The 13692-nt window shown below is 46.1% G+C and overlaps 1 protein-coding gene across 1 annotated transcript in view; it reads left to right on the top strand.

Annotated features, from left to right (window-relative positions):
* Nucleotides 1-12406, top strand: part of ITPRID1 (ITPR interacting domain containing 1) — a gene marked incomplete at both ends in the record, with an annotated part of 90027 nt that extends 77621 nt beyond the window's left edge. Inside the window, 4 exons of the mRNA XM_080701828.1 lie at nt 337-1548; nt 10035-10162; nt 11549-11660; nt 12098-12406. Of these exons, the coding sequence (XP_080557954.1) occupies nt 337-1548; nt 10035-10162; nt 11549-11660; nt 12098-12406 (1761 nt within the window). The remainder of the gene's footprint in view (nt 1-336; nt 1549-10034; nt 10163-11548; nt 11661-12097) is intronic.
* Nucleotides 12407-13692: the final 1286 nt, after the last annotated feature.

Genomic DNA, 13692 nt, shown 5'->3' with positions numbered 1-13692 from the left:
GTAGCCAAGGGCGTCCTGCCTTCGAGCTACACCACAGCCTTTTATCTTGTTTAGTTTAAACAGGTTTTCACTAAATGGCTGAGATGGGCTTCCAGCCTGAAACCCTCCGGTCTCAGCCTCCCAAGTACTGGGATTTCAGGTGTGCACCGCCACACAGGGCTCTTTTTCATTTTCTTTTCACTTTTCTGAACAAGAAAGCTGTGCCTCATAGAGAATGTCCCTGGTGTAGACATGGCGCTCATAGCCTTACCTCCTAGCCCGCAGTGATGAGACTGGACCACTGTCACTTCCCTGCTTCCTGACTCATTGCCCCGGGCCCCGGGGTTTCTCCCACAGACGCTGAGCATCCAGAGTCCCGGTGAGGATGGAGGTGGGAAGCCGACGGATCAGAGCCACAGCTCAGCATCAGCCCAGGACTGTCCGCAAGAGGTGGAGAGGTCTGACCCCAAGAGCGCATCCAGCTCGTCTTTTTCAAGCCAAGACTGCAGTGTCCTGGAAGGAGGCGCTTCAGCCTTGGTGGCCCAGGGAGGGCCTCAGCTTGAGGCCACAGAGGGGCCAGCGCTGCTGACCCCAGGTATGGCCCTGGCTGAACCCAGCGCTGGAGAAAGAACTCCAAGGGATGATGGCCATGTGTGGCAGCCCCTGCCGGCAACCCTTGCTCAACAAGAGAATGATGGAGCCACGGTCGCTTTGACATCTGGCAGCTCCCTGGAGTTCATGGTGACCCACGTCACAGAAGAGGACAGGCCCCTGAGGCCTGAGGGAGCAGGGCAAGTACTTGTGCCAAGGCTCCTCTGTGAGTCTCAGAGGCCGCCCAGGGTTGATCAGGCTCCGAGCAAGCGCCCTCATGGTGACTCTGAGGCCCCACAGTCAGAGAAGAGCAGCGCTCTCTGTCCTAAAACCAGCGACAGCTTACAGGCGCGAGAGAGACCACCACACCATGTCTCCAAGCACGGAGGAGTCACACTCCACACAGGTGACCTCATCCAGACACCTGGCCAGCCCATCCCGCACGTTGGCAGGTGGCCCGGTGAGGTCGCTGATGGGAAGGCCCGGCACTCTAGGTCTGTGACGACGCAGATGTCCTCCAGGCTGGTGTCAGCTCTGCAGAGTGCTGAGGCCTCTGGGACTGATCGAGAATGTACTCTGTGTGACCCTATGACGGCAACAAGACCGCCACTGGGGACAGACATGGGAGAGGCCCACGGCGCCTCTGTTCAGGTTTATCACTGGGATTCCAAGCCCTGGCACTGTTGTTCGGCCCCAAGTAGCAAAGCCTTCGTTCACAGGGCCCAGCCCCTCACCAAATCCACCTCTCTGGACACAGGTGTCCCCGGTGTCTATCCAACGGGCCCCTGCCACCCCACACCTGCCCACTGCTGCGTCTGCTGTGATCACCACGTCCACTGCCACGTGGAGAGGCAAAGTCCCAGCCCCGCAGCCTCAGTCTGCGGGCACCATCTATGTTCACGTACAGAACACCCAGAAGCCCAGTTCATGAAGACGCTGGAAGTCCTGCAGGATGCCACCGCGAGGGAGCTGTGCTCAGTAAGTGCTCCCTCCGCAGAGATGGGAGCCAGTGCCCAGGCCACACCCATCCTCACGGCAGGGTCCGGCCTTCCGCTCTAGCCTGAGAGCTCCGGGACACCCTGCTGGTTAAATCATGAGAAACCTTGTTAGAGTCCTTCACTCTTTATGGGACAGTGTCCCACATCTCCTCTTGATTGACGCTTCTTATTGATCACCATTTGAAGTAAGAAAGGCAAATTTTACTATCAGTCTTTATTTTATGGAAGGGAAAAGTAAAGTATAAAACAGCCAGTTTCCTCGTTTGAAAGTAGACGCAAGCACACATTTGTCTCAGCTCCAGTTCAGTCTAGCTGAGAAGTTCTGGGCCTTCAATTCACGTCACTGCGTAATCTTGCCTGGGCCATTTAATTTCTCTGAGGTCGTCCTATAAAATAGGGAAAGGATTCACGCTATGTACCAGGGAGTTTTAGGATTAAATACCGTAAGACTGGAAAACATCTAATGTACTCAGACGCTCAGCACCGTGTCTGGCACAAGGAATGCTCTAGATAATATGAACTGACTGGGGGTTACTCTTATCATTCCTTTTATTACTATTTTATTTTTGCTCAGGTCTCAAATTTAGAGCTTCTCGTGTCAAATAAAAGGACTTTTGGTAGACCAAAGTCCTTCTATTTGAAAGTATAAAACATCCAGCATCTTCATTTAAACAAGATAAGCTTGTTTAAAAGCAGACTTTGGGATTATTGAGAACCAAGTGATCTCTTTTTAGCCCTTGATTAATCAACAAGTATTTAATAAGTCCTACCGGTGCCCTCTCCTTAGCAGTTCTGAAGGTGAGAGATTATCTTGGCCTTTAAAGCTGAGCACTGATTTCAAAACTAAGACTATTATCCATGAAACTCCATGTGCGGAGAGTTAAAGGAGAGCACAGATAATGTCGGATTGCAGCCATTCAAAGAGGTGAAGAGAAACTATGGTTTACTGAATGCCTGCGGTTCATTATCTGCTGGGTTACCTCCAAATTTTTTAAACTCTCAAATACTTGTGTTAACCATTGCATTTACATTATGCCATTTAAGCTGTAGTTTTTATGCATGCTATATGTAATTATTGATGTCTAACATGTGCCAAGACCTCCCTCTTTTGTAGGTAAAGAAACTAGACCTCAGGGAGTTTAGGCTGTACGAGTTGGTCTAGCACCGCCATCACCGTCGCCATCACTCCTAATTGGTGGTTAAGTCCAGATTCTAATTCAAACTTGGGAGATATCAAATTCTCCAACACTCCACTCCAGGCTAAAATGTTTCCAACTTTAAAATATCTAAATCTAGCCGGGCGTGGTGGCGCACGCTTGTAATCCCAGCATTCGGGAGGCTGAGACCAGAGGATCGCGGTTCACGGACAGCCTCAGCTACTTAGTGAGGCCCTCCGCAACTTAGTGAGAACCAGTTTCAAAATAAAAAGATTTTAAAAAATAGGGCAGGAGGTAAAGCTCGGAGTTCAAATGCCTCTAGGTTCCATCCCCAGACCTGTAAAGTAAAATAAAATAAAATATCTGAATCTATTATTACTGCTGCTAACATTAGAAAATCATGATTTGAAAGACAAAGAATGTATATGGCCCTTCAACATATAGAAGCCTACATAAGTACAATATAAACAAAAAAGTGATTATTTGAAAGATGAAATAATTTACTGCATCGTTTTTCTCAAAATTCTAGCCTACTGCTTTTTTGTGGTACTAAGGATTGAACTCAGAGGCATTCTACCTTCAAGTTATACTCTCAGCCCTATTTTATTTTTTTATTTGGAAACTTAGTCTCAGTAGGTTGCTGAGAGCCTTGCTCAGTTGCTGAGGTGGTTTTGAACTTGCAATCTTCCTGTCTCAGCCTCCCAAATACTGGAATTACAAGTGTGTGCCACTATGCTGACCATTTGGAATATTACATTATTCATGAATATACACTGCCATAGTAAGAGAGAAATTTCTTTAGGCATCGAGACCAATTCTAGTTGTATTATTCAAAGTTTCAGTAGAAGAAAACAACAGAGGCTAATGTGTAATGGGGGTCCTTTTTGAGTATCAAAAGATACTCAGATACCCAGAAAATAAAAGATTTATCATCATCATCATCATTATCATCATTATCATTTATTGAGAGACTTTTAATGCTCTAATGGAGTGGTTTTTGACTGGGGATATTTCCCACCCTAACTCCTCAGGTGACATTTTGCAATGTATGGAGACATTTTTGGTTGTCACAATTGAAAGGTTGGTGTGAGCGCTACAGGCAACAAGTGAGTAGAGGTGAGGGATGCTCATAAATGTCCTGTAATGCACAGGACACTCTCCCACAACAAAAAAAATCCTTTGGTCCAAAATGTCAATTGTGTCATGGTTGAAAAACTCAGATTTAAGGGACTAAGCATTTACTTGGCCATTTACTCTGTAGAGGAAAATATTAGAAATGAAAGATAGATAGAAATGGAGACATTTTGAGAGCCTATGCAGGAAAAAAATCAATCAATCAATCCTGGAAGTAAATACTTCTGTTTCCATGATGAAAACCAGGATGTTGGCTTCACATTTGAATACATACCTAAAGGAATATTGTTTTTCTAGTTTACATTTTAGTATAAGCTTTACAAAAATAGATGAATTATATTGAGGTTTTTATTTTATTACAAATAATAAAAGTACAAAGTCAAAATTGTGCTAAAAGCCGGGCGTGGTGGCGCACGCTTGTAATCCCCACGCTTGGGAGGCAGAGACAGGAGGATCGCGCAGGTTCAAAGCCAGCCGCGCGCGCTGGCTTAGGAGACCCTGTTTCCAAATAAAAATACAAAATAGGTCTGGGAGTGTAGCCCGGAGATAGAAGGGCTTCCAGGAACCCCAGTACCACAAAAAAAAAAAAAAAATTGTGCTAAAATCTCCAGGAGTGGTCCTTCCAGACATATGCAATGCCATTCTTTTAGTACTAGTGCTGCAGATATTTATTTCATAAGAAGATATTTTTTAGTTTCTGTTCATATTATAACCCTTAATATACTACATATCATTTATTGATTGTGTTAAGAAAAGAAATAGAAAATGTGTATCAAGAGGCTGAGAAGCTAGAGTCTTCTGCACCTTTGGGAAGTGCTGTTACTTGTCACTTAGCATGGTCAGGTATCTCTGACAGTAGCTGAATATTGATACTCAGACTTGTCATCCCTTAGTGATGGGATCACGAGTGACAAACAGAAAGGGTGGCAAAGCCTCGCACGCATACAAAGATAACATGCCCTGCTTCGGGCACTTACCTGACACGGCTGGGTTGCCTGTGACAAGTCAACAAAGACGAAGGGCACCAGGATCAGATGGTGGGGACCTGACTACCAGCCAGGAGAGCATACCTCCACCAGGCAGGCTGAGCACAGCTGACCACCAGCACAGCCTCGTCGGACCACTGCCTCGCAAGGGTTGTGGGCCTCAGAGGTATTGGGGACATCCTTAGAAATTTTCTAAAGCATGATTCCGAAAACCAAAGGAGAAAGTGGACACCTGAAAATAGGGAGGGACAGCCCTGGGAAACCCAGGCTCAGGAGCGCAGAGCCAGCTATAAGACACAGATGTCGTTTAGACAGAAACCAAGTCTGGGCCCGCTCCAGGATGACCCTGAGCAGACCAGAGGTTCTCCTGCTTCTCCTGCTTTGTGTCAAGAGCAGGTCAAGAGCCTGGGTGGTTCCAGTGGTGTGGAACAATTTGGTGTCTGGAAATAGATGATCCTCCTGATTTGCTACTATGGCAGCACTGCTTCAGAAGAGAGGTCCTGCGGCCCGTGCATGGTGGCCACCCTCAGATGTGCGTGGGCTTTTAAAAAGTTGGTATTAGAATGAGTGTGAATGCTACTATCGGTGGCTTGTGATACCTTGTCTCAGCGTTTTTTTCTTCCTAGATTTTATAATTATACAAAAATAAAAACCCAGAATAACTTTTACATCAACTTGATTTACCAATACACACCCTACTAAAAGGAACACCGTACAGGGCATTACTAGAAGATAAGTTCTTTCTATTTATTTAGATCAAAGGACCTAGAAATATATATTTAAAAAAATCAAAACATAGACACAGCCAGGTGCAGTGGTGCCGGCCTATAATCCCAGCACTTGGGAGACTGAAACAGGAGGATTGCAAGTTTGAGGACAGCTTTCAGCAATTTAATGATAACCTTGTTTCAAAATACAAAATGTAAGGGAGGTCTGGGGGTGTAGCTCAGATGCAGAATGACCCTACGTTCAATATCTAGAACCAAAGAAGAGACACACACGTGCACCCATGCGCATGCATACACACACACACACACACACACACACACACACACACACCTTACACACCTCTACACATGCCTGTTGTATTGTATGCAGGTGACACACATACAGTAAAAGAAGTGAAAATAAGCAGTCTCATTCCTCTGTGAGCAGAAGCTGCTTTAACAGAACTTAACAAGAAGAAAGGGTGATACACGCATCTTCTGTGGAGCCTGGGCTTGTAAGGCCTGAAAAATATTCCTGAGAAGACTGGCTTTAAGTGAAATATTCTATGCTACCTAGGGCTAAAAAAATTTTTTTAAATAACTAGGCAATAAGTCCTTTACCAAATGAAGATTCTAGGTAGACGTGGATTGATTTCACCTTTTGCATGAGAGCAGGAATTTCAAACAGATGTTGAAACTAAAATCGATTTTAGGAAAATGACTCGGTGCAGTAAAACACCCCAGCTCACCCCTTACCCGGCTGTGTGCAGCACTGCAGAGAAACGCATGGCTAATTTTGTGCTATTCTGACATCTCAAAGATAATGGTTTGTTGATTTAAATTAATTCTTACGAGTGAATTCTTCACAATAATTTAACTAAAATATTTGTGGATCTAATTTGATTTACACATATATGTGGATCCTTAAGAATTATAAATTCAAAATCGAAAGCCCTTCTAGAAAAAAATGCACTTTAACATACATACGGTTGTTGGATATTTTAAAAGTTCTTCTGTAATGTTTATGATTTAGTTTTAAAGAAAAAGGAAAGTATATACATTTTAAAAAGTTATATGAGCCAGTTCCAAAGGGAAAATTCAAGGTTTTGGGATACTCTTGCTGTTACTGTTGGCGTGTGTTTTAATGGGCTGGGGTCAGTGAAGCAGAACTTGGATTATATTAGCGTTTAACCCAGCCCTTACACTGCAAAGAGATCAAAAGCATTCTTCTTCATTTTCGTGTTTCCTTGCATAAGGTTTTCTTTATTCTCAAGTCATTTCTTTACCTGTTCTAAGGCTAAAACGTATGTTTTAGTGTTTCCAAATAACCAGAAGATGGCAGCATCTCAGAATCTTCCATCCCACCCGAGAGTATGAACACTCCCTCGGTTATTCCCAAATCAAACTCCCCCACCCCATACCTTCCCATCGATCGCCAAAGGTGACCCAGAAAGGTTTAGACGAAGCATTAAACCCAGTGTTGGTGATGTCCAGCCTTCTCGAGCACCACATGTCCACGGGCCTGGCCCCAGTGCTCTGGAACTTTGAGGTGAATTTGAACCAGGTGGCCAGTCTTGGTTACCTTATAGTAATAGACTTGACTCTTGTAATCAGCTACCCTGAAGCATCTGTTATGACCCAGTTAGATCCTGAGAAGACAAAAGATGAACCAGGGCACTTGGATTTGAAATCTGACTGCCCTTTTATGACCACAGGCAAAGTAATTGACCATTGTGTATCAGAACACTTATCTGTAAAAGAAGGCCTCAAGGACTCCAAAATCTTTTGGGGGGCGGGTAATGGGAATTGAACCCGGTGACATTTACCTCTGAGCTACACCAGCAGCCCTATTTTATTTTTTATTTTGAAATAGGTTCTTGCCATGTTGCTGAGGGTCTAAGTTGCTGAGGCTGGCCTCAAACATGTGATCCTCCTGTCTCAGCTTCCCAAGTGAAGGATTAAAGATGGGTACTACCACACATGGCTCCACTTCTTTTCTGGCTTTAAAAGTCATAATACAGTTATCTTTTAAGCATTCCTATCAATATCAATAATGCTTAAAAGACTCTTCTAACTGATTCAAAATCACTCACGCTGATGCCCAAAGTAATCAGAGAGTTCTACAGTGTAAAACCCATTATTCATTATGAGACTTGGAGGAGAAAATCAAAACTTAACTCTCAAAGCAAAATGATGGAAAGTTTTCAACATTAAAGTGACACTCTCAGGAAAGTATTCCTAGTATGACAATTTGGATTTAAAAAGTAAAAACACTTATCAGGCTGCCGAGATCTTAACCATGTGGTTTGGGGAGAAGAATAAGAAATCTGGGATTCTGTAAAAAACAGGACCAGAGGATGACCTAGGTGTAACGTTAGTCTCCATGGAAGGGAGGAGATAAAAAGGTTATGCAGGCTGCCAGTCAAATCAGATTCCTTTACCAAGCTCCTCAAAAGCCTCACGCCATGATCCCTGCTTCCATCCCTTCAGCTGTACTATCTGCAAGAGAAGTAAAGAATGCACTTTTTTAGCTACACACATTGCCACCCCCAAGGAAGATTGTGACGATAAGAGGAAAGGGAGCTAGCGAGTGAGCCGGCAGCTAGGAGCTGTGCCGCCCTGACCTAGGAGGGGCAGGTAGAGATCGCTGTAAGGTCCACTGGGCCCTGCGCCATGGCTTTTTCAAGCATCATCTAGGCCACAAAATGAGCAGGGAAGGGGCCACTGGTAAGAACTCAGATAATCATCAGTGTCCTGCGAGAGGACCGGGACTGTGTGTCAAAGGTGAACACACGGCCGGGCGTGGTGGCGCACGCTTGTCATCCCCGCGCTTGGGAGGCAGAGACAGGAGGATCGCGCAGGTTCGAAGCCAGCCGCGCGCGCGCTGGCTTAAGAGACCCTGTTTCCAAAATGAAAATGTAAAAAATAGGTCTGGGAGTGTAGCCCGGAGGTAGAAGGGCTTCCAGGAACCCCAGTACCACCAAAAAAAAAAAGGTGAACACAGGCATTAGCGAAGCGTTGAAGACAGACTTTTGTTCAGTCACTGCTGAGAAGGTTTGTGTAAAGGGAGTCGAGCATTTTAGAGAAAGAATGAGGGACGGGGAAGAGCAGGAGCTCGGCAGAGTCAGAGACGCGGAGTTGACAAGAGGCTGGTCAATGAGAACATTTCAGAGGAATGGCTTCCAGCTCCTTCGGACACTGCTGAGCTGTTCGCAACTGTCCGCCCCTTTTAGTAAATGCTGTGAGAACTGGAGGTCTGTGTCTGGTGGGGGCTAGAGCACACAGTACATTTTCCTGGAAGCCGCGTTTGGGGCAGGCATCTTGATAAGTCGAGGTCCCTTCTGCGTGGGCAGGGGCGGCGGAACCCCGGAGGCAGAGTCTGCCTCCCAAGAAGTATCTCCAGAGAATCATGTGTCCCCATGAGTAAACCCCAACCCCCCGAGATGCATACCTTAAAAGAAGGGCCCTGCCCTTCTAATCTTGGAGGGGCTCGTGGGTCCTTGGAACTGCCCAGCTCCATCCCCGGGAGAACCGTACCATTAAAGCTGATACCACGCGTACTGGACTTCTGTCGTGTTTTACATTGTATGTGGACTTGCATTTACTTTACACATCTTATTCGGGGTTGGGTGGGGCGTTCAAGTAGAACAAGGGTGCAGCCTTGTTCTACTAGCAGCCCAGCCAGACTTTGATCAGGTGTCTTAATGCAGGTCAGAGTTGGTATGTGCAGAGAATCCTGCAGCTCTCAGAAGCTGCAGGGATATGTTTGAAATGGGAAACCACGGCAAAAGCACAGTCATATGGAGAACATAAGATTTATGTTCTCCATAAGAACAAGAGGAAGTAGGATGGAGAGGGTAGACAGAGCTCAATTCTAGACCCCAAGCACCTGCAGAGCAAGGGACGCCTCACTTTGGCCTGTCTTATTCTGGGTGGGCATGTTAGCTGGGTGCAGCTGATCCTGCAGACTTCAACCCCCCCCCCCCCCCGGGACTGTGGCTAAGCAGGGCTAAGACTAACAGAAAATATCCGAAGCAGATTTTCTTTAATCAAACACAAACCATCTGAGCAGATGTGTTCAGTGTTCTGGATACTCCGCAGCAAAGTTAAATAAGATTAAAGGAGACTCGACTTTGGTAAGCACAAGCCCTCTCGCTGGCCCTTGCCCCTCCTCTCTTCTGCCCACACCCTCGCATCCCTACTTCACCTCGTCCCGTCCATCATTCTGCCTTGCACTCTCCAGGACAGACTGATCGACATCTAAGCACCACCCCATCGTCTTGGCCCTTCCGAATCAGCCCAAATCTACCTCTAGTTGCTTCCAGAAGCCAAAGACTGGGGACCCCCTATTCTCTGCCTCATATGTTGATAATAGAGATTTGCAAACAGGTAACCCCAAAGAGGAAGGCAGGCCCCCTCCCCAGTGAGCTCTTCTCCTGAATCCTAAAGCCTTCCCTTCTCAGTTCTTTCTCTTATACTCAGTGCACAGTCCATGAGATGGAGGCCATGAAGACAGTCTGCCGGAGCTTCCGGGAGCACTTACAGGAAATTGAACAGCAGCTTCTGGGGCAGCAGGCACTCTTTTCCAGGGACATGTCAGAGGAGGAAAGGTAATTATCTAAGGGAGCCATCAAAGTAAGTACCAGCCCACACACCTAGAGCAAGGGAAGGTAATCAGGGCAGGACAGGCCGATGAGCACCCTGGAGCAGGGCTAATGAGAAAGCGGCCAAGTTTTCCTCTGGTTTCTTGGTCTTATTTTTGCTGTCTCAGTGGGAGCTTATGAGAGCCATTTGCTAGATGGAAACACATATTCTTTAAGGCCAGGGCTACACAAGAAGGTCAGAAGAAAGGCAGTGAGCTGGGAAAGAGTGGGTTGCCAGCAGGTGTCTAATCAGTGTGGATGGGGTTCAGGCAAATGCAAATGGGGGTGTCAGCACTTTGAAAACCTCATGATTTTCACAAGGATTAAAAGCACATCCCGAAAGTGGAGGCATTGTCCATTGCTGAAAAATGGGAGGGGAATAGGGTTTAACTGTGAAGGGGCAGGGGGGTTCTTATTGGGGACACAGATATGTTCTACGAGTGGATGATGGTGATAGTCATACAACCTGTTAAATTTAATACAAATCATGGAATTGTATCTTAAAACAGGCAAACTCACTGTGGGTAAATTATATCACACTAGAGTTGTTTTAAAAAAGAAAAGGAGGCAAAGGGGGAGGAGGAGGAAGAGGCAGGTTGGGGTGTGACCTAGAGGCAGAGCACTTGTCTACTAATAGAGTACTTGCCAAATAAGTAAATAAATAAATAGCAACATCCTCTACTATTATATCCATGTCTGCAACTGAATCAAATAAAGAAAGCTACATTCTCTTTTAAGAATTCAAGCCCTGAATGGTGGCACATGCTTGTAATCCCAGTACTTGGGAGGCTAAGACAGGAGGATCACATATCTGCTGCCAGCCTCAGATACTTAGTGACGACCCCCCACCCCCTGCAACTTAGTGAGATCCTGTTTCAAAAATAAAGAATAAAAAATAGGGCTAGAGGTGTAGCTCATAACTAGAATGCCCCTGGATTCAATCCCCAGTACCACAGAAAGAAAGAAAGAAAGAAAGAAAGAAAGAAAGAAAGAAAGAAAGAAAGAAAGAAAGAAAGAAAGAAAGAAAGAAAGAAAGAAAAGAAATTTCCAGCCGGGTGTGATGGCGCACGCTTGTAATCCTCACACTTGGGAGGAGGAGACATAAGGATTGCACAGGTTTGAAGCTGGCTTAAGAGACCCTGTTTCCGAATAAAAATATTAAAAAATAGGTGTCTGGGAGTGTAGCTTGGAGGTAGAAGGGTTTTCCAGGAACCCCGGTACCACCAAAAAATAAAAAATAGATAAATAAATAAATAGAAATGTCCAAGGCAGACCTACATTAGCAGAGGAACAGTGAGGACCATGCCTGGAGTGATTGTCAGCCTTAGTGGTTTTTCTGTCATTTACTTGCAGGGAGGAGGCGGAGCAGCTGCAAACCTTACGGGAGGCCCTGCGGCTGCAGGTGGCAGAGCTGGAGTTCCAGTTAGGAGACCGGGCCCGGCAAATACGAGAAGGAATTCTGCTGGTATGGGGCGATGGTGGGGAGTGTGAAGGCTCCAGCCTGCCAAAGGAGGGGACATTCACTGAGAACCCTGATTGTGCATTCGTTCAGATTCTAGGACTGATTCACCCATCTTCATTTCAACTATAGAGAAGTACCTTGGTCTGCTCAAGCCCACACAGCCAGCTGATGGTGAATCGGGACTGGAACTTAGTTCTCCTGTTGAGCTAAGCTCTCCCCGGCTCCATAAGAAAGGCAGAAGTTCTGTTACTCATTTTCCAAATGGGAACAAAAATCAAAGGCATGATATATGCTAAGTCACTGCCATAACACTCAGCTGGCTCCAACCGTCCATCCCATAGATTTACATCTCATAAAAGCCTCTCTCCCAAGTCTGAGTTAGCTGTTGGGCACAGACATGATATGTTATCCACTCTCTGTCGTCCTTCTTTTTCTTTCAGCGGCTGGAGCTTCTCACCGGGGAGCCACCTGAAAACCATACATGCCATCAACAATACTGGACGGAAGAAGACAACGGGCACACTCCCGGTGCTCACACCCATCCAGCCGTGTTCCCTGCGCCGGCCCTCCCACCTGCCCACGGCCAGCAGGCCTCCTGTGCGGGGGTGACCCCGCTGGCTGCCCCGGCTCTACCTGCCTCGGAGACCAGCCCCAGGATGGCTCCTCCAGTATTAGTTTGGGCGGAGTCAGAACCAGCCCCTTCATCAAGTTGTTCTGCTGGAGAAAAGAATACAAATGTCCTCCTCTAGTTCAGAGTGGGTTTGGTGCAAAATGTAAGAACCAAGAACAGCTAAACCACAGAAATCTAAATTTTCCCCTCAGCTACTTTTTTTCATAATATGCTTTATGATTAAACACAGAGGAACTCAGAATATCTTAATACTCATTGTCTATCGAATAACTCATCACCTACTATAGACTCGACACAGGATGTACAGTGCTAACAGAGCTTGCAGCCTAGTGGGGGAGATCGACTGTAAACACAAGCGTGTTTTATCATTCAACACGGGGAAAGCACTGTAAGTCGATAGCCAGACTTTATGAAAGAGAACGCAGAGGAGAGACTGATTCAGATCAGGTGTCAGGAGGGCCTGCAGGGGAAGTGACTGGCGAGCATGCAGGAAAGGGATCCAGGGCTCAGGCTGCCCAAAGGGCCTGTCAGCTGGCCAGCACGGTGCTCATGAAGCTCCTACTGTGTGTCGGGGCAGCTGTGAGCAAGGGAGCCAAAATGTCTACTCACTGAGAGAGAAATGAAGAGTGAGAGAAAACAAAAAATAAACAAAAATGAGCGAATCTCTGTCCTGAAAGGGTAACGGAGAAGCCAGTGTATAATACTGCAGAGAGCGGCATGGAGTAAAAATGCACACCAAACCAGGAGTGGTGGCATGCACCTAGAGTCTCAGTGTTTGGGAGGCTAAGACAGGAGGGTTGCAGGTTTGAGGCTAGCCTCAGCAACATAGCGAGGTTAGTGGGACCTTAGTTTAAGATAAAAAATAAAATAGAGCTGGTAAAGCGCTCAGAGGTAGAAAGCTCCTGGGTTCAATCCAAAAAATGGAAGGAAGAAGAAAGGAAGAAAGAAAGAAATGAGGGAAGGGGAGAGAGAGAGAGAGAGAGAGAGAGAGAGAGAGAGAGAGAGACTACTACATTAATCAGGGTGCTTGGGGAAGGCCTGGGTAGCAGGAAGCTCCTTAGGTGAAACATGATTGGCTAGAAAGAGGAAGCCACATGGAATTCTAAACCAGAAGGAAGGACGGCCTACAGGCCTTGAGACGTAGAAGGAGAGCTTTCTGAATGCGATGGGTCAGGGGCACATTAAATGGGAGTCAGAAAGTGAGTCTGCTTCCTCTAGACCATGGCCAGGAGGCCAGGAGTCTGGATTCTTTCTCCTAATGTGATGAAAAGTATTATAATTTTTTATCTGAGCTTGTCAAATGATCCTATTTACCTCTGAGCTACATCCCAGCTCTATTTTATTTTGAAATAGAGTCCTTACTAAGTTGCTGAGGGTGGCCTCAAACCCATGTTCCTCCTGTCT

The sequence above is a fragment of the Muscardinus avellanarius genome, assembly GCF_963383645.1.
Source record: "Muscardinus avellanarius genome assembly, chromosome: 9".
Lineage (NCBI taxonomy): Eukaryota > Metazoa > Chordata > Mammalia > Rodentia > Gliridae > Muscardinus > Muscardinus avellanarius.
This window is presented reverse-complemented; position numbering and strand designations above follow the sequence as displayed.